A 27,985-nucleotide genomic window follows, 5' to 3' on the forward strand; every position below is an offset into this window, starting at 1 on the left:
TGTTTTACAGTGATAATACAGCAGATGAGCTGATCTGATACTGTGTTTTACAGTGATAATACAGCAGATGAGCTGATCTGATACTGTGTTTTACAGTGATAATACAGCAGATGAGCTGGTCTGATACTGTGTATTACAGTGATAATACAGCAGATGAGCTGGTCTGATACAGTGTTTCACAGTGATAATACAGCAGATGAGCTGGTCTGATACCGTGTTTTACAGTGATAATACAGCAGATGAGCTGATCTGATACTGTGTTTTACAGTGATAATACAGCAGATGAGCTGATCTGATATCGTGTTTTACAGTGATAATACAGCAGATGAGCTGGTCTGATACCGTGTTTTACAGTGATAATACAGCAGATGAGCTGATCTGATACTGTGTTTTACAGTGATAATACAGCAGATGAGCTGGTCTGATACTGTGTATTACAGTGATAATACAGCAGATGAGCTGGTCTGATACAGTGTTTTACAGTGATAATACAGCAGATGAGCTGATCTGATACCGTGTTTTACAGTGATAATACAGCAGATGAGCTGATCTGATACCGTGTTTTACAGTGATAATACAGCAGATTAGCTGGTCTGATACAGTGTTTCACAGTGATAATACAGCAGATGAGCTGGTCTGATACCGTGTTTTACAGTGATAATACAGCAGATGAGCTGATCTGATACTGTGTTTTACAGTGATAATACAGCAGATGAGCTGATCTGATACCGTGTTTTACAGTGATAATACAGCAGATGAGCTGGTCTGATACCGTGTTTTACAGTGATAATACAGCAGATGAGCTGGTCTGATACCGTGTTTTACAGTGATAATACAGCAGATGAGCTGGTCTGATACAGTGTTTTACAGTGATAATACAGCAGATGAGCTGGTCTGATACCGTGTTTTACAGTGATAATACAGCAGATGAGCTGATCTGATACAGTGTTTTACAGTGATAATACAGCAGATGAGCTGGCCTGATACAGTGTTTTACAGTGATAATACAGCAGATGAGCTGGTCTGATACAGTGTTTTACAGTGATAATACAGCAGATGAGCTGGTCTGATACCGTGTTTTACAGTGATAATACAGCAGATGAGCTGGTCTGATACAGTGTTTTACAGTGATAATACAGCAGATGAGCTGGTCTGATACAGTGTTTTACAGTGATAATACAGCAGATGAGCTGGTCTGATACCGTGTTTTACAGTGATAATACAGCAGATGAGCTGATCTGATACTGTGTTTTACAGTGATAATACAGCAGATGAGCTGATCTGATACCGTGTTTTACAGTGATAATACAGCAGATGAGCTGGTCTGATACAGTGTTTTACAGTGATAATACAGCAGATGAGCTGGTCTGATATCGTGTATTACAGTGATAATACAGCAGATGAGCTGATCTGATACTGTGTTTTACAGTGATAATACAGCAGATGAGCTGGTCTGATACCAGGTTTTACAGTGATAATACAGCAGATGAGCTGATCTGATACCGTGTTTTACAGTGATAATACAGCAGATGAGCTGGTCTGATACCGTGTTTTACAGTGATAATACAGCAGATGAGCTGGTCTGATACCGTGTTTTACAGTGATAATACCGCAGATGAGCTGGTCTGATACAGTGTTTTACAGAGATAATACCGCAGATGAGCTGGTCTGATACAGTGTTTTACAGAGATAATACAGCAGATGAGCTGGCCTGATACAGTGTTTTACAGTGATAATACAGCAGATGAGCTGGCCTGATACAGTGTTTTACAGTGATAATACAGCAGATGAGCTGGTCTGATACAGTGTTTTACAGTGATAATACAGCAGATGAGCTGGTCTGATACCGTGTTTTACAGTGATAATACAGCAGATGAGCTGATCTGATACCGTGTTTTACAGTGATAATACCGCAGATGAGCTGGTCTGATACCGTGTTTTACAGTGATAATACAGCAGATGAGCTGGCCTGATACCGTATTTTACAGTGATAATACAGCAGATGAGCTGGCCTGATACCGTGTTTTACAGTGATAATACAGCAGATGAGCTGGTCTGATACAGTGTTTTACAGTGATAATACAGCAGATGAGCTGGTCTGATACCGTGTTTTACAGTGATAATACAGCAGATGAGCTGATCTGATACTGTGTTTTACAGTGATAATACAGCAGATGAGCTGATCTGATATCGTGTTTTACAGTGATAATACAGCAGATGAGCTGGTCTGATACCGTGTTTTACAGTGATAATACAGCAGATGAGCTGATCTGATACTGTGTTTTACAGTGATAATACAGCAGATGAGCTGGTCTGATACTGTGTATTACAGTGATAATACAGCAGATGAGCTGGTCTGATACAGTGTTTTACAGTGATAATACAGCAGATGAGCTGATCTGATACCGTGTTTTACAGTGATAATACAGCAGATGAGCTGATCTGATACCGTGTTTTACAGTGATAATACAGCAGATTAGCTGGTCTGATACAGTGTTTCACAGTGATAATACAGCAGATGAGCTGGTCTGATACCGTGTTTTACAGTGATAATACAGCAGATGAGCTGATCTGATACTGTGTTTTACAGTGATAATACAGCAGATGAGCTGATCTGATACCGTGTTTTACAGTGATAATACAGCAGATGAGCTGGTCTGATACCGTGTTTTACAGTGATAATACAGCAGATGAGCTGGTCTGATACCGTGTTTTACAGTGATAATACAGCAGATGAGCTGGTCTGATACAGTGTTTTACAGTGATAATACAGCAGATGAGCTGGTCTGATACCGTGTTTTACAGTGATAATACAGCAGATGAGCTGATCTGATACAGTGTTTTACAGTGATAATACAGCAGATGAGCTGGCCTGATACAGTGTTTTACAGTGATAATACAGCAGATGAGCTGGTCTGATACAGTGTTTTACAGTGATAATACAGCAGATGAGCTGGTCTGATACCGTGTTTTACAGTGATAATACAGCAGATGAGCTGGTCTGATACAGTGTTTTACAGTGATAATACAGCAGATGAGCTGGTCTGATACAGTGTTTTACAGTGATAATACAGCAGATGAGCTGGTCTGATACCGTGTTTTACAGTGATAATACAGCAGATGAGCTGATCTGATACTGTGTTTTACAGTGATAATACAGCAGATGAGCTGATCTGATACCGTGTTTTACAGTGATAATACAGCAGATGAGCTGGTCTGATACAGTGTTTTACAGTGATAATACAGCAGATGAGCTGGTCTGATATCGTGTATTACAGTGATAATACAGCAGATGAGCTGATCTGATACTGTGTTTTACAGTGATAATACAGCAGATGAGCTGGTCTGATACCAGGTTTTACAGTGATAATACAGCAGATGAGCTGATCTGATACCGTGTTTTACAGTGATAATACAGCAGATGAGCTGATCTGATACCGTGTTTTACAGTGATAATACCGCAGATGAGCTGGTCTGATACTGTGTTTTACAGTGATAATACAGCAGATGAGCTGGTCTGATACAGTGTTTTACAGTGATAATACAGCAGATGAGCTGGTCTGATACCGTGTTTTACAGTGATAATACAGCAGATGAGCTGATCTGATACAGTGTTTTACAGTGATAATACAGCAGATGAGCTGGTCTGATACAGTGTTTCACAGTGATAATACAGCAGATGAGCTGATCTGATACTGTGTTTTACAGTGATAATACAGCAGATGAGCTGGTCTGATACCGTGTTTTACAGTGATAATACAGCAGATGAGCTGGCCTGATACAGTGTTTTACAGTGATAATACAGCAGATGAGCTGGTCTGATACCGTGTTTTACAGTGATAATACAGCAGATGAGCTGGCCTGATACAGTGTTTTACAGTGATAATACAGCAGATGAGCTGGTCTGATACAGTGTTTCACAGTGATAATACAGCAGATGAGCTGATCTGATACCGTGTTTTACAGTGATAATACAGCAGATGAGCTGGTCTGATACCGTGTTTTACAGTGATAATACAGCAGATGAGCTGATCTGATACAGTGTTTCACAGTGATAATACAGCAGATGAGCTGATCTGATACTGTGTTTTACAGTGATAATACAGCAGATGAGCTGATCTGATACCGTGTTTTACAGTGATAATACAGCAGATGAGCTGGTCTGATACAGTGTTTCACAGTGATAATACAGCAGATGAGCTGGGCTGATACCGTGTTTTACAGTGATAATACAGCAGATGAGCTGGTCTGATACAGTGTTTCACAGTGATAATACAGCAGATGAGCTGATCTGATACCGTGTTTTACAGTGATAATACAGCAGATGAGCTGGTCTGATACAGTGTTTCACAGTGATAATACAGCAGATGAGCTGGTCTGATACAGTGTTTCACAGTGATAATACAGCAGATGAGCTGGTCTGATACCGTGTTTTACAGTGATAATACAGCAGATGAGCTGGTCTGATACCGTGTTTTACAGTGATAATACCGCAGATGAGCTGGTCTGATGCCGTGTTTTACAGTGATAATACAGCAGATGAGCTGGTCTGATACAGTGTTTCACAGTGATAATACAGCAGATGAGCTGGTCTGATACAGTGTTTTACAGTGATAATACCGCAGATGAGCTGGTCTGATGCCGTGTTTTACAGTGATAATACAGCAGATGAGCTGGTCTGATACAGTGTTTCACAGTGATAATACAGCAGATGAGCTGGTCTGATACAGTGTTTTACAGTGATAATACAGCAGATGAGCTGGTCTGATACCGTGTTTTACAGTGATAATACAGCAGATGAGCTGGCCTGATACCGTGTTTTACAGTGATAGTACTCCTGGTCTGATACCGTGACTGAGAGTGTGTCTGTTGCAGGTCCAGCATCTGTTAATAACCTGTCGGTCTTGAGCAACACGACCACGAGCCTGTCGTTCCGCTGGGCTCCGCCGGACGGGGAGTTTGATGGATTCGATGTTTTTCTGTATAATGGAGATGAAAGCTTGCGTGGTCAGAAAGCAGGACTGGTGAGCGTGCAGGACTGCTCTTTCCATGACCTTCGACCTGGGGCGCTGTACAAGGTGGTGGTTCTGACCCGCAGTGGAGACCAGACCAACGACACATCCATCTGGGCCCGCACAGGTGAACAACACACACACATTTGACAGTTTTTTGTGTAGTTATTCGGGCTCTCAAATAAAAATTAGAATTTCGAATATTCGTTGAATTAAAAAAAACCCTGCACATTTGAATGCAAAAACCATGCATGTGAATTTTTGGTGTGTCGAGGCGCGCGAGACATGATGATGATGCGTAACTGGCGCGGTGTGTTTCTGTTAGCTTATCCAGTAAAGCGTGGTGCGGCTGCGTTGCTAATGTGAAAAGTGGTGGTAAAAGGCTCTTCCTGCTGACGAAACACTCTCAGTTGGAGGCAAAAATCATGCAGCGACACACTTGACCAAACCGGCACATCGGTCAGACGTGTGTGTGTGTGTGTGTGTGAGTGTATATGTAGATGTAGTGAGTAGAAGTGAGTGAGTGTGTGTGTGTGTGTGTGTGTGTGTGTGTGTGTGTGTGTGTGTGTGTGTGTGTGTGTGTGTGTGTGTGTGTGTGTGAGTGTGTGTATATGTAGATGTAGTGAGTAGAAGTGAGTGTGTGTGTGAGTGTGTGAGAGTGTATATGTAGATGTAGTGAGTAGTAGTGAGTGTGTGAGTGAGTGTGTGAGAGTGTATATGTAGATGTAGTGAGTAGAAGTGTGTGTGTATGTGTGAGTGTGTGAGAGTGTGAGTTAGTGTATAGGTGAGTAGAAGTGAGTGTGTGAGTGTGTGTGTGTGTGTGTGTGAGAGAGAGTGAGTGTATATGTAGATGTAGTGAGTAGAAGTGAGTGTGTGTGTGTGTGTGTGTATGTGTGTGAGAGAGAGAGAGAGTGAGTGTATATGTATATGTAGTGAGTAGAAGTGAGTGTGTGTGTGAGAGTGTATATGTAGATGTAGTGAGTAGAAGTGAGTGTGTGTGTGTGTGAGTGAGTGTGTGAGAGTGTATATGTAGATGTAGTGAGCAGAAGTGAGTGTGTGTGTGAGTGAGTGTGTGAGAGTGTATATGTAGATGTAGTGAGTAGAAGTGAGTGTGTGTGTGAGAGTGTATATGTAGATGTAGTGAGTAGAAGTGAGTGTGAGTGAGTGTGTGAGTGTATATGTAGATGTAGTGAGTAGAAGTGAGTGTGTGTGTGAGTGAGTGTGTGAGAGTGTATATGTAGATGTAGTGAGCAGAAGTGAGTGTGTGTGTGAGTGAGTGTGTGAGAGTGTATATGTAGATGTAGTGAGTAGAAGTGAGTGTGTGTGTGTGTGTGTGTGTGTGTGTGTATGTGTGTGAGAGAGAGAGAGAGTGAGTGTATATGTATATGTAGTGAGTAGAAGTGAGTGTGTGTGTGTGAGTGAGTGTGTGAGAGTGTATATGTAGATGTAGTGAGTAGAAGTGAGTGTGAGTGAGTGTGTGAGTGTATATGTAGATGTAGTGAGTAGAAGTGAGTGTGTGTGTGAGTGAGTGTGTGAGAGTGTATATGTAGATGTAGTGAGCAGAAGTGAGTGTGTGTGTGAGTGAGTGTGTGAGAGTGTATATGTAGATGTAGTGAGTAGAAGTGAGTGTTTCTGAATGGTAGTTTGCTGTTGTGTGTTCAAGTAGTTCATTATGCTGTGTGTTGAAGTGTGTTTTCTCAGGTTACTGATGCACGAACAGTTTTACGCACTATTGTTGCCTAATTGTATTTGTATACACATTAAGGAAATTATATTTTAAGAACAATTGTTTCAAAAATTAATGCACTTTAAAAAGTGAATGTAATTTAATTTCAATAAAAGATGCGATTCTCGATTTGGTTTATATTTGCTTATTGCGCTCGCCTGCGCCCTCTTGTGGACAATACAGTACTCTTATCCTCTAACATTAAGCATTTCCTTAAGAATTCGAAAATAATTCGAATTTTGCTAATATTTAAAAAAGAAATTCAAATTTAGCTTTTCAGTCATTTTTACAGCCCTAGTAGTTCAATGTCGTGGCAGTTTAACCGAAAATGCGATCATATTTTCATCACAATTACTATTTTGTTCCCATTTGACCATGAAAGCCAAAAGCTGTGATTCATGTGATTGCTGTAATCCTCATGTTGGTCACCGGTGTTCTGCAGTCCCCGCGGCTGTGACGTTCCTGCGTGCGGACAGCAGGAGGAGCTCTGAGAGTCTGTGGCTGAGCTGGAAACAGGCCGGGGGTGAAGTGAGCCGCTACACACTCCTGATCTACAACCCCGATGGGACCCGACACACACAGCACAGTCTGGGCCCCGAGAGCAGGACTCATGAGTTTCAGGGCCTGGTGTCTGGGCGACTCTACCGGGCCATGGTCCTGACACACAGTGGAGATCTCTCTAACACGGCAGCTACTGACGGCAGGACGGGTAAGAGCGGGTCAGCGGGACAGTGTCCTTCATCAGAACTGCAGAATCTATACTTTTTAACTGTAGCACTGAATCCCTTGGTGGCTTTGATATCTTGTAGACCCTAGGCCTCCGGTCTCGTTCTCCTTTGGAGAAATCACGAACACCTCACTGGAGATGACCTGGAGCGGTCCCGAAAACACTGATTATGATGACTTTGACCTTCAGTGGACCCCCAGGGACCCTCTGTCCGTGTTCAACCCCTACCACACGGCCACATCCGGCAGCCGGCTCCTGAAGGGCATGTTCCCCGGCCGCCGCTACAACATCAGCCTGCGCACGGTCAGCGGCGCGGGATCCCACAGCCCCAGCTACAGCCGGCCCGTCTACAGCAGCATCAGGACAAGTCAGTGACCGCTTTATAAGAGCCAGGTTATCAGACGTCTCTGCGGAGACAGCATGTCCCAACAGGCTTTATAAAGTCACATGATAGGGAAGTTGCACTAGGAATTTCTTCTTATAGAGTTGTATAGACCGGCACTAGACAAGTATATAATGCTTAACCCTTGTGCGTCCTTATGGACATTTTTGTCTTTTTCATTATATATATATTTTTTATCATTTTGCAAACTGCATACATTTTGGCACAGGAGTGTATTTTTATTGGAATTTTACTATTTCACCCCTATTTCCTTCCACTAGTAATACAAAATAGTTCCACTCAGGACCTATTGGACAAAAATGTCCCCATTGAAACCCATTAAAACTGCACATTTTAATCCCAGGGCCATTTAACTATACAATTATGCAATCTTTGATAACAGGATTTCATTCAAAATATATATTTTTTTACTATTTTTCCCGGATGGTGCAGTTTTCTCAGGTTTGGCCTATAAATCAAATACTTGCTTTATTCCTGTTTTCTGCTTCTGCATATTATAGAGACAAATGGATAAGTTATGCAGCTATAATTGTGTGAGTGTGTTAGTATAGATGTCAGAGTGTGGTTTGTATAAAAAAAATTGTGTTTGTGTGTGTGTGCCTGTAATATTTGCGAGAGAAAACTCAACTTTAATCAGTGAATCCGTATATCAGTGTGTTTTGCTGGTCTAATGGGCGTAATCTGGTCCTGCGCCGAACACACTCTCACTGAAAGATCATTTCTTGAGAGATCAACCTCAAATTTGGAACACAACTTGTTTAAATTTATGACTTTCATTTTCTAGCAGTTTTAGAGTTCAAAATGTTTTATAAAATATATATTTGATATAAATTAATGTTCATAAATCATTTTCATGAACTTAAACCTCTATAACTTTTTTTTGGTTTCACTTTTTAAACTTTTTTTACTTCAACAATAATCTGCCATGGGTCTTCTTTAAAATAAGACCAAACTTAATTCTGCGCTCCCAAGCTTCAGGTTTGTCCTCTATGGACCCATGTGTAACTTTTTTAAATGGACTCACAAACCGTACAGTACACCAGTACAACAAAGCAGTCACCTGTGTACCTGTATCAGCAGTGTGTGTGTGTGTGTGTGTGTTCAGGCTGTATCAGCAGTGTGTGTGTGTGTGTGTGTGTGTGTGTGTGTGTGTGTGTGTGTTCAGGCTGTATCAGCAGTGTGTGTGTGTGTGTGCTGACCTCAGGCTGTATCTACAGTGTGTGTGTGCTGTCCTCAGGCTGTATCAGCAGTGTGTGTGTGTGTGTGTGTGCTGTCCTCAGGCTGTATCAGCAGTGTGTGTGTGTGTGTGTGCTGACCTCAGGCTGTATCTACAGTGTGTGTGTGCTGTCCTCAGGCTGTATCAGCAGTGTGTGTGTGTGTGTGTGTGCTGTCCTCAGGCTGTATCAGCAGTGTGTGTGTGTGTGTGTGTGTGTGTGTGCTGTCCTCAGGACCCGTGCGTGTCCAGGCTCTGCACTGCCGCCCGCAGAACTCCACCGCCATCGCCTGCTCCTGGACTCCTCCGGACGCAGACTTCGACTCCTACACCATCGAGTGCTCCAGGAAGGACTCGCAGAAGATGGTGTACTCCCGGCGCACGCTCAGAGACAACACCGTCTATCTGATCAAAGATCTGGAGCCGCACAAACACTACATGGTCTCCGTCAAGGTCATCTCTGACAGCATGACCAGTGAGGCGGTGGTGGAAAATGTGGTGACGATGATTGACCGTGAGTTTGGGCTTTTCATTGGATATAAACGATCCCTCTCTGGCGGCAGCGTTCACTGAGGCTTCATGTGTTCTCAGGTCCACCTCTGCCCTCGACTCGAGTTGAGGAGAACACAGTACAGATCTCCAAGTCCACCATATTCTTCCAGTTCAACTGCAGCTGGTTCAGTGATATCAACGGCGCTGTGAAATTCTTCACCATCATCGTCACCGAATCTGATGGTTGGGAGACATTTTTCCTTATCTTGATAGCTAAGCCAATCTCCTTACACAAGCACAGTAATGCAATGATCCCTGTCTTTGTTTGCATCCAGACAGTGAAACCCAGCAGCCGAACCAGCATCATCCTCTTCCCTCGTACCTGGACTACAGATCCAACAGCTCTGTGAAAGCGTATCAGACCAGCTTCATCCGCAGCCACTGCGACGAGAGCCAGAGCTCGGCTCAGGAGATCCAGGTCCATCTGGGGTCTGGCATGGAGAGTCTGGGAGGACGGTGTGATCAGATCAGATCAGCTCAGGACCAGCTGGTGTTCTGCGATGGGCCGCTGAAACCCAAGACTTCATACAGGTGAGGGTCAGTCAGGAGCCTGTGCTGGTGCTGGTCAGGGTTAAACCGTCCTCTCACACACACGATTCTAGGCCGGTCACACATGTGAAGGTTGAATGCTTACACTAATATTTGAGTTATTGTTCATCTCTTCAACTGTTTGTCTCGTGATCTTCAGACTCAGTGTTCGAGCGTTTACCAAACTTTTCGATGAGGATCACAAGGAGTTTCTGTCTCCGCTCTACACGGATACGTACCTGTCCAAGCCCTTGGTGACAGACGCAGGTATTACACACAGCTCGGCCGTGCTGAGGGCGCTCGGTGGGACGTGTGTGTTAACTCTTCATATCTGTGTGTTCAGAGCCGCTGAGTGGGGTCATTGAAGGCGTCAGCGCCGGACTCTTCCTCGTCGCCACCATGGTGGGGTTAATCGTCCTGCTGATCTGCAGGCAGAAAGTCCACAAAATGTGAGTCCAGCTTTATCTATCTTTATTACAACTCGAATACAGAAAGTGCTGTCCTGAACATCATCACATGCTCTGACTTGAGGCTGATGATGATAGTGACAGGATAATAATGATGGGTTTGTGGTATCAGATTTTCACTACACAATTATTGTGACCAAAATAATTCAGAATTACAATGCTATCGCAATATCTACAGACATTTTGGAAAAAAAACCTTTCAAACTTTAACTTTATGTTTTCTCTTTTATTGTCCAATGAATGATGCACTTGTAATGATGGTTTTGTGATGATGAGTTTGAGTTAGAGCTGCTGGGTTTGTGATGATGGTTTAGTAAATACGGGTTTGTTAGTGATGGTGGTCTATCAGTGATGGATTAGCAGTGATTAGTTAAGGCACAATATGAAAGATTTTTGGATTAAAATATCCAAAAACCACTAGAACAGTGTTATATATATTTTGTTGATTTTTGTACTTACATTATCCCAAATGTTTCTAAGAATGTTTAAATCCAGAGAAATAAGCAGTTTTAACCAGGACACGGACCGTGCGTCACCTGTCAATGACATCATACCCACGTTACCCTCGATTTCCGAGAGTTTGATTTTTATTCCGTAGAAACCATGGAAACACCAAATACGCTTTAATATATTATGTTTTATTAGACAGGTGAGTAACTGTTTGGATACATTCAACTACAGAAAACTAATCATTGTTATACAGCTCGAGACAGTTAGTCTTTTTGTTTAAATCCCGTTCCCTATCAGGGAACTCGAGCTGCGTGACAACGCTTTGGGAACGCCCCTGCGTGAGTGCATCATGAAGCACGTACGAAATCAGTCCAATGGCGAGACGGAACGTCATAGGCGGGTGACGTCATCGACCAGGAAACTATATAAGCACCCCAAAACACAAGCGCGTCAGCTTCTGAGTCTTCAGCAAGCGCTCTGTGTGTGAAATATATCAGTCTGTGTCTCAAGTGTTTTTGTCTGTCCTTAGAATTTGCTAGGCAGGAGTTTTTCATATATAAAAAACTATAAAGAGACGATATACACACATATATATATATATGTGTATATATATATATATATATATATAATATGGCGAGCGAACAGCAGTGTAGGGTATAGACCAATCAGACACATACTAATTATTCATTATATACAAAGGTTTATGAAACTCCTCACACAGCCCAAATGAACAAACACAAGGGCAGAAACAGTGTCATGTTACAGGGCATGATAAGGAGATTTTACGACCTCCGAGGAATGTGGCCACATACTCAAGAGAGAGACTATGAAACAGAAACCCTCTTTAAAACAGACTTTGCTGCATTAATCATAGACTAACTGATCTATAAATGAACATGCATAAAACTGTGAAAGAAACAGTGTAAATGGTTTACTGTCTCGTGTACTATTAGGTATATATTATGGTATGTATCCTGGTATACAACAAACTACGATCAATGTAACCTCACCTGTATAGTGCCTCCTACCTAACTAATCCTCATTTAATGACTCACACTTTGATGTACATCACCTTCTTCTAGAATGCAGTGTGGATGTGTTATAGCTATTTTAGCATTAATGAAGGTATAATCTTCCTAGCGACAAAGATCCATAAATCAACTAAGAGCCACTTTCCCTCTCAGACATGTCCCCTTTCTGATTGGTCGAGTTCAACCCTTAGGGGAGGATCTTCTCCAGGCCTTATTAGAGACAGTCCACATGTGACCTCCCTCTCTTAGTTTTTTCATCCAGCCGCAACACTGTTCTGGTGAGACTGGGGAGCCCCCTCCCCCTCCACGGGGGCCCCAGGGCCCAGCAGGCCTCGATTCCAACCAGATCCGGCCTCATGGAAAAGAGAGAAGACTCTCTCTCACAAAGAACCAAGGACAATCTCAGGAGTTTTGGAACAAAGACTCCAACCAACAAAGACTCCAACCAACAACGACTCCAATCACCCATCCTTCCGACTTCCTCACTTCTCCTGGGTGCTCAGCGTGGCCTCAACAGAGTCCCAGTTGACACTTCCACTTGACACTGCCGGAACCATCAACGACTTCAATTTTCAACAACTTCAAGAATTGTTCCCATTACAAATGCAAGTATTCAATTCAATGAAATGTGAAAATGAAATTCTGATGGTTCTTCTCATAGACCCTCTTCCGGTTTCCAATTTCATCCTATCACTAACCTATTTATGTATTCATGTGTGTATGTTGTATAGTTTATTTATATACATATTAATATCTATATTTAGTTAATAAAACTTGTACATAATATGTATTTGGTTCTGTTTTGCTTGCAATACAAGTCACTTTACGACCACGGTTTTTGCTACTGGCTCAAAGTACTGTACAGGCGAAGAAATAATTATTCTTCTGTGGCCATGGAAGATACCCTTTTCTTAGAATAAATTAATAATCAAAAGAGTTCGTTGGAAGAACTGATTAATTGATTGTAATATTAATTCAGCCACATCAAGTTAATCCAATTAACTGACCCAAATATTTATAATTAATAATAACAAGATATTATTGATTATTAATATTTCGAAAAAGCTGAGTTCCTTACATATATGGTGGAGAATTTTAAGGCATCGTATTAAACATTGTATGCAAGCAGACAGTAATCAATCATTTGTTGTCCCATAAGTTTTATTAACATCTCATACATGCACGTACAAGTTTCTGGGAAAATCAGCAAAACTATAGCTTGAATATGCCTTCCTACGAATGGCAGAAAGTTCACAAATGCTATAATGCATATTTAAATCGTACGATAAGAAACTCCTGATATTAGCGAAGAAAGCCTAATTTCAGATATAAATCGAGCATAAGCCTTCTCTGACGAAGAAATCTCAGATTAGCCGCACGCATAAATGGTACCAGAACAAATTAACCTGATATGGACGAAGAAATCTCCATTTTCAGCATTTTTGAATGTGATCTGAGCGATGTTCCTCAATCACCGATTAAGGCCTTATTATGCGTTACGTCATTGTATTCATATTAAACCGCTGAAGCGCTCATATGAAACAATCGCGTCGAATTAGTGGTATAAATTCTAGCTTAGCTAACTAGTAATTTGCCATTGTCTGTGAAAGAATGGTGCTGTTTTGATTTGTTAAAAAAGAGTCACTCACACGCAACGTCGTGTCTAAGCGAGAGACTCAGTGCAAACTGTCAGCACAGCTCGATCGCTGCTCCGAACGATCTGTCTTGTTGGTTGGCATTGCGTCCGGAACGCGAGCAGGCGTTCCTATCTAGTTTTTCTGACAACAGCACCAATCTCACAGACCCTCGTGTAAACAAGCGACGGTTGTAGCCAATAGCTCCCTCAATCCTAACTTACACGCATGACTTACAAGTAAAACCCTCTACCTCGAGTGATAGTTCTAGCACCGCCTAAAAACTTAGACACGTTAGAGCGTAAAGTGTAACCTTAAACCAAAGACTATAGATTTTGCGTGATTTGAACTGAGTGATTTGAACACGAGTAATGAGAGTCAAAGCTCTTCGAGGCTTTGAATCAAAGGAGTCAACTGAGTCACAAATGACTCTTTGTTTGAAGCGCCCTCGCTGGCGACCCCTGCTGGTCAAAACAGTGGAAGTGTAGCGGAAACTCAAATCAACGGAACACCTTTTACAAACCAATCGCAAAGGTTTTATCAAATGGTGTAATCAGGTAATGGCAATCCGCGAGCTACCTAATATCGTTTAATATGAGGTGTCTTTCAAGGCATAATATCTTAGTAAACCGTAGGGCTCGTTTAATGAAAGCTTGACTTGAAAGTCAATCAGACCCTTTATCAAATGCGTCATTAAATGTGTACGAATCTATAAAGTGATACGAGATCACATAGAGACCAGATACACAATGGTTCACGAACCGTTGAAATTTAAAACAATTTCGAAACAGCTATGACGCGTAACGAAGCCCAGTTTAATAAAATCACGTGACCTTAGCAGTGATACACTCCGAATGATTTGAGACGAATGATTCACCCTGGTGTCAGAGCTTCACGAAGCACGTCTCATAAGAGGGATAAACCACCCTCTTCTCTCTCTCTTTCTCTCTCTCGACCCCTTCCTCTTGGTTTCACTTTCAGATTGAAACCCAGATACTTTGGGTTTTTATTTGTGTTTCTTTTATTTTTACTTAAATCTACCCCTATTTTATTTTGTGTATTTACACCTGTTGAGCCTGAATAGTCCTATTCCGTTTAGTTGAATTTAATTAAATTGGGAATTTAATTAAATCAATTTGCTTAGTCAAGTTCCCCTCTAGTTACCAGAGCTATGAGAACACACAATGTTTACATACATTTTTTTATTTTTTTAAAAATTTTTTTCAATTTAGTTATTTACGTTTGTTTCAGCCTGAATTCTTATATTCAGCTAAAGAAAAAAAGAAGGGCTTAACTAAATTTGAAATTTAATTAAATTACTTGATACGCTTCCCTTTCCTTTTAGTTTTCTTAGCGCTATAAGGACGTTCTAACTTTACCTTTACCTTATTTTAGATCACTAGTCACTATCCTCATCTTCTCTCTCTCTATAGGATTACAATATCTAGCGACTGTTGTTTCCATAGCGAGTTACACAGGTCATTAATATCCTACTTCCTGTCTGTGTTTTACCCATCCTCACTCCTTAGCACCAAGCTAAGTACATGAAGTACGGCTAAACACAGACGCACAGTAGGCCCCAGACAGAACTGGAAACACTTCCCATTGTTTCTTCTTCTTCTTTTGGACCTTGAGATGTCTGATGTGTCCCTGGTAGCTTAGTCTAACAGCAGCATAACCCATAAGTGACTCCTGTTTACCTATGTCTCCTAGCTAAACCTAAATAGGTAAAACACTCCTTTCTTCCTCTTCTTTTCTGGTTTCATCCCATTGTTTTATTTTGGTTTTGCTCTATCTGTTACTCTCGTAGCACAACATGTGAGAAGAACCATCAGCATTTTTGAGTAATAGGTTATGACATGTAAGAGCCCAGTCATCAGTCGATGCTGCTTAAAGCACGTCAACTAAGATACTCAAAACTTTTTTTTTTTTTTTTGTGTGTGCTCACCAACACTAAATTTTAGCTGCTCCACATAGCCATTCTCCCAAACAGATAGCTCACCACCTCTGTAGAAACTTGCATTTGCCTTTGCCATTTCTCTCTCGTGTTCCCACAAGTGTTCCAGTAGGCCTCAGACACCCAGCCCTGCCACCAGGACCACCTGAAGACCCGGCAGAGCAGTGTCATGGACATCCTTCAGCCTGAAGCAGGCAACGACCTGCCACGGCAGAGGAAGGAACAGTGAGGCAACAATGAAAGCAGACGTCTGACACCCAGCCTGAGCCACCAAGAGCTGACCAGCATTATCTTCTCCTTGGCCATGCTCCCGCAGGCCTCAAACAGGAGGTAAATGAACTAACGCTGCCAGCCACAGGACTCCACAGAGAACGAACCCTGCTCAACGGGAGAAGGCACAGGACAGATGCAAGGACCCTGACAGAGCAGAGCAACTGAAAGAGATCATCAGTTTAAAGGCGGACGACAGCTCTGAGCACCTGCAAACCGACGGGTAAAGAACTGTTTCACTCAAAGAACTTAAAGAAATGGTTGAACTCAAAGAGAGCTAAAGCCATCAATGTGCAGCGGAAGTCCGAACACTGACTTAGCGATGCTGTAACATTATTGACGCACTCCATGTGGTCCAAAGAGAGCTGCAACAGTCCAACCCACTGCAAATGGACCACACAAGAAAGATGGACCCTGCTGACCTTCACATTAGCAGCGTAAGCTTCCCCAGCCCTGCACAAAGGGGGGGAGGAGCCAAAGCCCTCGGCTTAACACTTCACCAGACAGTGTCCTGAGAGCCCCTGCAGCTGCAGGAGGAAAAGGTAACTCAGACAATCCCTGAAATGGCACATGAAGTGACACTCAACAATCTCAAGTGAAAGATCAGAGACATCCCTGCCAATCCACGAGACATTGATTTTCACCTGCAGTCTGCACCTGCAGCCGGTGTGGCACACCGAGACAGACTCCATCTGATCTAGACACATCTAGCCCAGCTGGGCCCTGCCCAAACACCAAGCAGGACAGACCTAGAAGGGCCTGTGCTACCACCACCGACTCCGAACGAGTTTTCTGTGGAACTTACAACGAACCTGTGACGGAGGAGGACACCAGCTTCAAGAAACTTTTCCTCCAAAACCAGTTAGTCACCATATTTCCACCTGCCCCCACGCAATGCCCACTCAACGATGCGTGACCTGATGCAGAAGGCCTCTAACACAGAAGGCCTCCCCAGAAAAGGTTCCTAAGACCCCATTGATTCTGAACTGCAAAGCCAGAAGGCACACAGCATGAAAACAATGCAAGACTCTGCTAAAAAGTCCCTGGTCAACATAGGACATAAAACTTTTAAAGTAGATGAAAATGTGTGCTCAAAGAGCAGCAAGACTCTGCATTAGTAAAAGTAGAATTTTACTGATATAAAGAAAATCTTGAATGGACGTGTAAGCCTCACCTGCCAACAGACTTTGCACGACTCTTTTGAAACAAACATTTGCTACATGCTGGTTGAATTGGCACTGCTACACATTAGTTTCCATGACAATGAAGGGTTACAGGAAAACTAGCATGACCTAGAGCCCCTTCGTAACTACTGTTATCCTAAAAAAGTGCTTATTTGATCATTCCGATCCAAACGGGACATGATATGCGATACACATTTTGATCACTAGCTGCTGGCTTGTCTAAATGCAGATAAAACGATAGCTGGAATTGACATCTCTACTTAAAATAATAATAATAAAAAATAAAAAAAAGGGGTCTTAACTGGTATCGGTAATTTCAGCATTAAAGCGTAAGTCTGTTTGACAAAGGAATCTCATCTCAGCGGCATGCAAACTGTACCGGTATTTATTAGTCTGCTTTGGTTGAAGGAATCCAAATTGCAGTATTGCTTAATCTGTTTCTGACGAAGGAATCTCAGTACAGTGTTATATACACGTAGACTTGGGTGATGCTCCCCTTTCTACAAAGTAAAGACCTTACAAATTATTGTTAGGTTGATGTAAATTCACCTAAATTTTGGCTGCATCCACAAGCAGAGAGCTACCTAGTGATCAAAACTGTTCACTCGCTGAAAAGTCAGCCTTTATGCATGAGAGGGACGTAACTATATAGGCTTAGACAAGCTTTGACTTACAGCAAATCTATTTCCTTACTCTGTAAACAAATAGAATAAGTTGTGTAAAGTAAAGAGAAGAGTTCCATGAGTAAAATTAGCAAATGCCAAAACACATTAGCATTTTACTGAATGTAACATCAAGTTCTTGAAAGACTTAAAGTATAGGCGCCCCCTTTTAAACCGTTTAAACATTCATAACTCAGTAAAATGTGTAGACATTCTTCAGGTACTGTTGAATTGTTCTGACATGCACTGGTTCCCATGACAACGGCTTGTCACAGGAAGTGCTAACTCGTGACGTCATTTTGTAAACAAACCAGCCTAGGTGGATAAGCTAACTTAACCTAGTGTCCATCCAGTTTAGGCTAAGCTAAGCTAACCTAGCATCAATCCAGCTTAGGCTAAGCTACATAATAACTTCTACAGTTAGCGGTTAGCATCATTTACTTGAAGCCTTAATTAGAGCTTTTATGTATACAGCGCAAAGTATTCTAAAATACTTTCTTTAACCCCATTTAGGGTTTCTAATTTTTCTCTTTCCTTACTTTCAATTCTTCTCAGCTGAATTTCACCTTCACTAGTTTAGGCATAGTCCTTGCTGAGCGCTGTAGGCTAAATTTGCAGATGCCCTGTCAATTAAACCCAAGTTTAATTACATGTAAGCTGTGTAGCTAGAGAAGAATTCTTATAGTTATGAGAATTTTCATCAGCATGTTGACTAAACCTTTGGAGGGACACACACGGTGTGGTCTTAAACACGCAACAGCTGTGACCCACTATGGAGTGTTGGTCCAGGCAAATCTAAAGGTTAGTCACTAGTGCTATTGATTACTCTCAATTTCAGATCATTCCGGCTGTTTTGATCACTTACTTAAGTCCTTTTTATTTTTATTTTACTTCGATAATAATAGCAGTCAGCTATTCACTTGTCTATACTGTCATGTATATGATTTATTTCCATTTCTTCTCTTGTTCAAATGTGATTCCATTTCCCATAGGGCCCAGAAAGGAACCAGAGACACCTTTATTTGTGATTTTGTTTATTTTCAACAAGTGCACTAATTTTTATGACCCTGCAACACAAGTAACTTCAACGATTACTAGGGCATAACTATAGTCCTGAGGATTGATAATAAGCATAATTTGAATAGGAAAGCTGTCCTTTTTCCTCCTATTCTTCACTTCGTCAAGCCGTAGTGAACCACCAGTTAAGTCCAGAGAAATATTTTAGTCATAAGAACCATCTTAAGTCATTTATTTCATCTCGGCTATGCCCTTTCCAGGAAATACTCTCGGAACCACACAAGCCTTAGCCTCCTAACATTCAAAGCTAAGATGATAAGGATACAATACACACTTCACTAGCTAGCTACACATGAAATACCTAGCTTTATGCTACATATCTAGCGAACCCATTAAACCGTGGCTCTGAACTTTCTAGGGTCATGCATTAGTCTCTCACCACAGGTGTGCCAAAATGTTGCAGATCCTCTGCTTAACCTGACCTTAACCGGTTAGGAGAACGAAAAGACTGACAAGCCATCGCGAGGAACACTGTTCCACCCATGGCTGCTGACATCCGACGGCACCGGAGCCAACGGAACTGCACCATGAGAGAAGAGGACAAACGACCCATGACCCAAGCCAGAGTTACAGCCACACCGGGGTGATCAAGATTCTCATCTCCTTACCCCACCTTATGGGTATAAAACAGAAGGTAAACAACCTCACATAATAGATCACAGCGCCCCACAAGGAGCGGACCTGTGCCCAAAGCCTTACAGACCAGCTAGACACTGAGGTTCGAACCAGATTCAATGCAGCTGGACTGAGCATGCCCAGGACCAGCACAGAACTGTCACCATGGCAACAACCCAGGTACCAGCCAAGCCCCTTGGAGAAGCCATGGAGGACAGCACCCTCAACCTGCAAACACCACAGGAAGACCACGGCTGTCAACGACAGCATCCTCTTCCATACCCTTCACACAAGTGTCAATCTGAGGCTCCGCAAGGACAGCTGGACGCACCTGCCTCAGAGTTACTGGAGCCGCTGACACACGCAAAATAGCTCCCTGCACAGGACTCACCCGAGGAGTCCTGTAAGGTACAAGCTTCCGACTCCTTGCCTACCCCAGCTTAGGCAAGCTTGCGTCGGCACCACCATAAGGACAGAACAACACTTCAATCCTTCAGACCTCTCGTGACTGAGAGGCTAACAACCACCTTCTGACCTCCAGACACATACTAATTATTCATTATATACAAAGGTTTATGAAACTCCTCACACAGCCCAAATGAACAAACACAAGGGCAGAAACAGTGTCATGTTACAGGGCATGACAAGGAGATTTTACGACCTCCGAGGAATGTGGCCACATACTCAAGAGAGAGACTATGAAACAGAAACCCTCTTTAAAACAGACTTTGCTGCATTAATCATAGACTAACTGATCTATAAATGAACATGCATAAAACTGTGAAAGAAACAGTGTAAATGGTTTACTGTCTCGTGTACTATTAGGTATATATTATGGTATGTATCCTGGTATACAACAAACTACGATCAATGTAACCTCACCTGTATAGTGCCTCCTACCTAACTAATCCTCATTTAATGACTCACACTTTGATGTACATCACCTTCTTCTAGAATGCAGTGTGGATGTGTTATAGCTATTTTAGCATTAATGAAGGTATAATCTTCCTAGGGACAAAGATCCATAAATCAACTAAGAGCCACTTTCCCTCTCAGACATGTCCCCTTTCTGATTGGTCGAGTTCAACCCTTAGGGGAGGATCTTCTCCAGGCCTTATTAGAGACAGTCCACATGTGACCTCCCTCTCTTAGTTTTTTCATCCAGCCGCAACACTGTTCTGGTGAGACTGGGGAGCCCCCTCCCCCTCCACGGGGGCCCCAGGGCCCAGCAGGCCTCGATTCCAACCAGATCCGGCCTCATGGAAAAGAGAGAAGACTCTCTCTCACAAAGAACCAAGGACAATCTCAGGAGTTTTGGAACAAAGACTCCAACCAACAACGACTCCAATCACCCATCCTTCCGACTTCCTCACTTCTCCTGGGTGCTCGGCGTGGCCTCAACAGAGTCCCAGGCCTTGCCCAAACCAGCCATGCGGTCCTGGAGAAAGAGAACGCTCAACCAACTTCCACTTGACACTGCCGGAACCATCAACGACTTCAATTTTCAACAACTTCAAGAATTGTTCCCATTACAAATGCAAGTATTCAATTCAATGAAATGTGAAAATGAAATTCTGATGGTTCTTCTCATAGACCCTCTTCCGGTTTCCAATTTCATCCTATCACTAACCTATTTATGTATTCATGTGTGTATGTTGTTTAGTTTATTTATATTCATATAAATATCTATATTTAGTTAATAAAACTTGTACATAATATGTATTTGGTTCTGTTTTGCTTGCAATACAAGTCACTTTACGATCACGGTTTTTGCTACTGGCTCAAAGTACAAGTACAGGCGAAGAAATAATTATTCTTCTGTGGCCATGGAAGATACCCTTTTCTTAGAATAAATTAATAATCAAAAGAGTTCGTTGGAAGAACTGATTAATTGATTGTAATATTAATTCAGCCACATCAAGTTAATCCAATTAACTGACCCAAATATTTATAATTAATAATAACAAGATATTATTGATTATTAATATTTCCAAAAAGCTGAGTTCCTTACAGCAGTTCAGAAAGTGTGTTCATCCCTGCCCACGTTATATCACGGGTGGGGACACTCACGATCTGTGTGTTGTTTGTATGGGAGTGCAGCATGCCCAGTGTGCATTGTGTGCATTGCGAGCGTATGTCTATGAAAACGCTCCGCTCCCGTCGAGCCCTCTTCGAGAAGAGTGGTTCGGTGCGCGCTCCCCGCGGTTCGGGTCCCGCTGCTGCCGAGGCACAGCGGAGGCTTCAATCGTGGGGTTCGCAGATGGATCTATCAGCGGGGATTGAGACGGGCTCTGCCCTATCTCAGCCCTTACCTGGTAGATCCAGCGCCTCAGATCTGGGTTTGGAAGCACGCGCTGCGGTTTCTTCCGCCCGGGCTGAGGCACCATCACTTCAGCTATCCAGTTCTGAGGAACTGGATGTTGAAAGTGTGGATACTGCAGAGACTGGGGACTCGTCACTTCAGTCTCCTGCTAGTGAGGAGCTAATAGAGGTGTTGACTCGTGCAGTTGAAAAATTAAGCATTGAGTGGCCAGCTGATAGGCAGGAGTCTAGATCTAAGAGTAAGTTGGATGAGAGATTTTTGCCATCTCGCGCTGCACCTCTACGCCGGTGTCTGCCATTCTTTCCTGATCTCCACACCGAGGTGTCCAGATCATGGAAAAAAACGGTTTCGTCCAGAATATTTTCACAACAGACATCTATATATTAAAATATTTCTGAGGCTAAAACTTATGGCTACGGGGCGATGCCTAAGGCTGAGGAAGTTTTGGCGAGCCACCTTTCTCCGGACATGGCATCGTCCTTTAAGACACCGGCGTTGCCCACCACACCACTAAGAAACACCTCGGCTCTGGTGGGCAAAGCTTACTCGGCGGCTGGACAGGCAGCATCTTGTTTACACACGATGTCTATTTTACAAGCTTATCAAGCTGATTTATTGAAAGACATTAGTGAAGGGGAGGAAATGAGTGCTGATGTATTAAGAGAGTTACGTCAGGCAGCCAATCTCTCTCTCCGTGCCACCAAGTAGACGGCCAGATCAGTAGGCCGTTCTATGGCAGCCCTGGTGGCAACGGAGAGTCACTTATGGTTAAATCTATCTAACATGAAGGAGAAAGAGAAATCCTTCCTTCTGGACGCCCCGCTGTCGACCACTGGCCTCTTCGGTGACTCTGTAAATACGGTCATCGAGAGGTTTCGGGAAGAAAAAAAGCAGGCGGCGGCGCTCCAGAAGTTCCTCCCCCTCAGGGTGCATGTCCCTGGGGCTGCTGGCAAAGAGCAGCCTCGGCCGTTGAGTAGCTCCTCGCACAGGGCGCAACAGAAAAGGAGCGTCGCGTCTCGTGCTCCTCCCCAGCAAGACTGGGCCGAGGCGCGGCGCTCTCAGACGAGGTCTTCCAGGGGCATAGCCGATCTGAGGACGGTTATTGTCGCCAGGAAGACTTCGTTGAAGAAGAAGCCCTGACGCCACAGACGTCAGGGTACTGAGGGTGGTCCCCACCAAAGGAGAAAGGTGTTCGCCGCAGTACACGGCGCCCATTCTCTCTCTGTGCCCTCAGGGGCCCGTTCTGCCAACCCCGCCTGCGTGCTGGGGCGTAGACTGTCCCCGCGAGCGCTTTCCCGAGGGACGGTCGCTCGCTCCGAGGAGCGGTGTGGAGCAGTTAGACCAGTTGTTCCCTGCCGGTGCGCCGTTACAGGGCACTGTGTCTGCCACTCAAAATATTCCAGAGGCCAGTCTCGAGAGACTGGTACCCTTAGTAGAATTTTTGGCGGATTGGAAGAGCCTTCCAAATATATCTCAGTGGGTCCTGCAGACTATCGAGCACGGGTACGCGATTCAGTTCAGATCACGCCAGCCACGCTTCAGAGGGGTTCTTCCCACATTGGTGGACCCCGAGCAGGCTCTGGTTGTGGAACAGGAGGTGAAAACTCTTCTGCTGAAGGGGGCTAAAAAACGAGTTCTTCCTCCCAGCAGAGAGTTGGGTTATTACAGCCGATATTTCATCGTTCCAAAGAAGGATGGGGGATTGCGTCCAACTTTAGATCTGCGCCTATTAAATCGCTCAGTAGGGAAGCTCAAGTTCAAGATGCTGACTCTCAAGCAGATCGTGTCACAGATCAGGTCCGAGGACTGGTTTGTCACGATAGATCTAAAGGACGCATACTTCCACATTTCCATCCTTCCACAACACAGGAAGTTCCTGTGGTTCGCTTTCGGGGGCAAAGCGTACCAATATCGGGTTCTTCCGTTCGGCCTAGCACTGTCTCACCGAACTTTCACGAAATGTATGGATGCAGCTCTGGCTCCGCTGCGACTCTAGGGCATCCGCATTTTAAACTATATCGACGATTGGTTGATTCTGGCTCAATCGGAGCATCAGGCGATTCGGCATCGAGATGTCGTACTCGCCCATATAAAAAAGTTGGGGTTGAGGCTCAACACCAAGAAGAGTGTGCTTTCTCCAGTACAGAGGACCACTTTTCTGGGCGTGGATTGGGATTCGACGACAATGCAGGCACGTCTGTCTCCTGCTCGTATATCTTCGATTCTCTTAGCCGTCAAACAGGCAAAGCTAGGCCAGTCACTCACTGTAAAAGAATATCAGAGAATTCTGGGTCTGATGGCAGCAGCGTCCAACGTTATACCTTGTGGCCTGCTGTACATGAGACCACTGCAGTGGTGGCTCAGGACCAAGGGGTTCTCCCCGAGGGGAAACCCGCTCCTTAAGATCAAGGTCACGCGACGGTGTCTCCGTGCCCTGGCTATGTGGAAAGAACCATGGTTCCTGTCCCAAGGGCCTGTGTTGGGGGCTCCGTGTCGTCGTGTAACACTAACGACGGATGCCTCTCTCACAGGCTGGGGGGCGATCATGAGTGGTCGCTCAGCTCAGGGTCTGTGGCAGGACCATCATCTTCAATGGCATATAAATTGTCTAGAAATGCTGGCGGTGTTTCAGGCTCTGAAACACTTCCTCCCAGACCTGAGAGGTCATCATGTTCTTGTCCGGTCAGACAACACATCGGTGGTCTCTTATATAAACCATCAGGGGGGTCTGCGTTCGTGCCCGTTATACAAGCTGGCTCGCCAGATCCTTCTATGGTCCCAGGGGAAGCTTCTTTCATTGAGGGCGATTTATATCCCGTGGTATTTAAATCAGGGGGCAGACATCCTGTCGAGGCAGGGGCCGAGGCCTGGGAAATGGAGACTCCACCCCGAGGTGGTGGAGCTCCTATGGAAACATTTCGGTCGTGCCGAGGTAGACCTATTTGCATCCAGGGAAACATCACACTGCCAACTGTGGTTTTCCCTAAGTCCTCCAGCCCCTCTGGGGTTGGACGCGATGGTACAGGAGTGGCCGAGGTCACGCCTGTACGCTTTTCCCCCGATTGCTCTGCTCCCAGGAGTTCTGGAGAGGGTTCGCCGGAACGGGGTCAGTCTACTGTTAGTAGCCCCGTACTGGCCGGCCCGAGTTTGGTTTGCGGACCTAATTTCTCTCCTCGACGGCTCTCCCCTGGAGATTCCGATCAGGAGGGACCTTCTCTCTCAGGCGAGCGGGTCGATACTTCACCCCCGCCCAGATCTATGGAGGTTGTGGGCTTGGCCTCTGTGGGGGCCCAGCTCATAGAATCTGGTCTCTCGACTGAGGTCGTGGAGACCATCCTCCACTCCAGAGCTCCGGCCACTAGGAAATTATATGCCTTGAGGTGGAAAATGTTCACCTCTTGGTGTGGAGAACACCAGCTGGACCCAGTTAACTGCCCAGTGGGTGCAGTGCTGGAATTCCTTCAGGAGCGCTTCTCCACAGGGTTATCCCACTCCAGACTGAAGGTGTATGTGGCGGCCCCATCTGCCTACCACGTCCCTTTGAGTGGAGCTTCTCTCGGGAGACACCCACTTGTAACCCGTTTCCTTCGTGGCACTCTGAGGCTGAGGCCAGCAGTTCACACGAGGGTGCCGACCTGGGACCTGGCGGTTGTTCTAGAAGGTCTCTCTCTAGCACCGTTCGAGCCCATTGAAGAAGTTTCTGAGAAATTCCTCACTCTAAAGACTGTATTTCTTCTTGCTATATCTTCATTAAAAAGAATAGGAGATATTCAAGCTCTGTCGGTCTCTCCCACGTGCTTGGAATTTTCACCCGGCATGGTCAAGGCTTTCCTCCTCCCTAGACCGGGGTATGTTCCCAAGGTTCCTACTAACGTGGTCAGGCCTATTGTACTGCAGGCTTTCTGTCCTCCATTTTTGACGTCGGAACAAGAGAAACTAAATCTGCTCTGCCCAGTTAGGGCTCTAGATGCGTATGTCCACAGAGCTGCTCTGTGGAGAAAGAGTGAGTAGCCTACATACCTGTCATGTCCAAGGTGTTTGACTTTTCATTTTACCATGTTCATGTACAGAGACTCATGTGAATGTTGAAGTAAGCAGGACTCATCCAGTGGCATCTGGTCCCTTTCTAAAAAATAAATAAATAAACACCTTTAAACATGTTGATATCAAGACAAACTACAGGGCTGCACGATTCTGGGAATACATTTTAGATTTTTCACTCACACACACACACACACATATACATATACATACATACATATATATATATATATATATATATATATATATATATATATATATATATATATATATTTATTTATATATATATATATATATATATATATATATATATATATATATATATATATATATATATATATATATATATATATATATATATACACACACACTGCCGTTCAAAAGTTTGGGGTTGTTATGATTTTTAATGTTTTTAAAAGAAGTCACTTATGCTCACAAAGGCTGCATTTATTTGATTAAAAATACAAAACAAACCCAGTAATATTGAATATTGAAATATTCAATGTAAATCAGCTGTTGTTTATGTGAATATATAGTAAAGTGTAATTTATTCCTGTGATCAAAGCTGAATTTTCAGCATCATTACTCCAGTCTTCAGTGTCACATGATCCTTCAGAAATCACTATAATATGATGATTTGATGCTCAAGAAACATTTTTCATTATCATCAATGTTGAAAACATTATTAATTTACATTTTTATTTCAGGATTTTTTGATGAATAGAAAGTTCAAAAGAACAGCATTTTTCTGAAAAATAATCTTTTGTAACATTAAACACTACCGTTCAAAACTTTGGGTCAGTGAGAATTTTTATTTTATTTTTTGGGGGAAATAAATAAAATGGATCAATACTTTTATTCATCAAGGAGGAATTAAATTGATGAAAAGTGACTATTGCCTATTGTTTGGCGTGTTTTGCTTTACAAACGCACAGTGCGACTGACTGAAACTCACAGCACGTGTAGAGAACATTTACTGAAGCGATCGAGCCGCTCCAAACTATGAAACATTATTGTTACCACATATCTACGTCTGAGCAGATATCCACAAACACAGTATTTAACAGTAAACACTTTACTAAACATTATAATATTCACCATATTTGAGTAAACACTCATATAAGATACTTGTATATCATGCTTTGTTTTATTATCCTCGTGTCGTGTACATGTATATAAATTTAGAATTAGGCTTCATGTTTTTACTCAAATCTCATTTCACAACGTACGTTTTAGTCTGGCACAGGTTTGACTAGTTGCGCAATGTAAAATGTATATAACAATAACATTATGAGTGGATGTCTTACCTTAAAAATCTTTCTCATCTTCAAATCGCAAAAAATAATTATTCTATTTCCTCTGAGGTAAATCCAAGGTGCTCAGCACAACACAGCACAAATACAGATTCCAAACTCGATGTAAAGCAGAGGAGTAACGTTAGGCTACTGAAGTCAGGGCGTTTTCAGGTCTGCTCCTTCACGTGGATCTTTTGCATGTCAATCGCTCTTGCGCGGGTGTGTGTGTGGTCACATTAGAGTTAATTAGGAAGCGTTTGAGAAACTATACATGTCGTTGCTTTCATACTGATTACTTAAACAGAGAATATTTGCTTTTGATATAATTTACATCATTTAAAAATAGAGATTCCAAGCTTTGTAAAGACATACATTTAAAGTCTGTCTGACAAACATAAGCTGAGTTACAGATCATTTTCTGTCGCGTTTCAGAATGAACCTCACATTGGGAGAGAAGGCGGAACGTGCATCATGTTTATTTTCTTTATTTTATGAAAAACACAACATTTTGTTTTTATCATGAGTGTACACAAATAAAAGAAGACATTTGACAGTTTTGAATTATGTATAAGACTTATATGTAAGATCAAAATCAACAGAGTATTTTGAGTCTCTTTTGCACTGATAAGAAAAAAAGTGAGCTGGTATCGCCCGCGATACCGCCAACCCCAGAGGGTTAACACAGTCAAATGTCTCTAAACTGTTACTCCACATATGTGACCTGTAGAAGTGGAAGAGTTCGTCTGCGGGATCATAAACGCTCCACTGCTCTTGAGCCGGACACACGCATCATCAAGCTACGCCTCTGATTGAGTTAG

The 27,985-nt window shown here is 43.2% G+C and overlaps 1 protein-coding gene across 1 annotated transcript in view; it reads left to right on the forward strand.

The window, feature by feature from the left end:
• The window catches only part of ptprbl (protein tyrosine phosphatase receptor type B, like), an 88,660-nt gene that overhangs the window by 54,526 nt on the left and 6,149 nt on the right, over positions 1 to 27,985 (forward strand). The window contains exons 14-21 of the mRNA XM_077245538.1: positions 4,876 to 5,139; positions 7,181 to 7,447; positions 7,548 to 7,832; positions 9,317 to 9,595; positions 9,673 to 9,816; positions 9,909 to 10,164; positions 10,322 to 10,428; positions 10,505 to 10,610. Coding sequence (XP_077101653.1) covers positions 4,876 to 5,139; positions 7,181 to 7,447; positions 7,548 to 7,832; positions 9,317 to 9,595; positions 9,673 to 9,816; positions 9,909 to 10,164; positions 10,322 to 10,428; positions 10,505 to 10,610 — 1,708 coding nt within the window. The remainder of the gene's footprint in view (positions 1 to 4,875; positions 5,140 to 7,180; positions 7,448 to 7,547; positions 7,833 to 9,316; positions 9,596 to 9,672; positions 9,817 to 9,908; positions 10,165 to 10,321; positions 10,429 to 10,504; positions 10,611 to 27,985) is intronic.

This window comes from Siphateles boraxobius, unplaced genomic scaffold (genome assembly GCF_051911475.1).
Source record: "Siphateles boraxobius isolate OS27281-9 unplaced genomic scaffold, OSU_SipBor_1 102, whole genome shotgun sequence".
NCBI classification, from domain to species: Eukaryota; Metazoa; Chordata; class Actinopteri; order Cypriniformes; family Leuciscidae; genus Siphateles; species Siphateles boraxobius.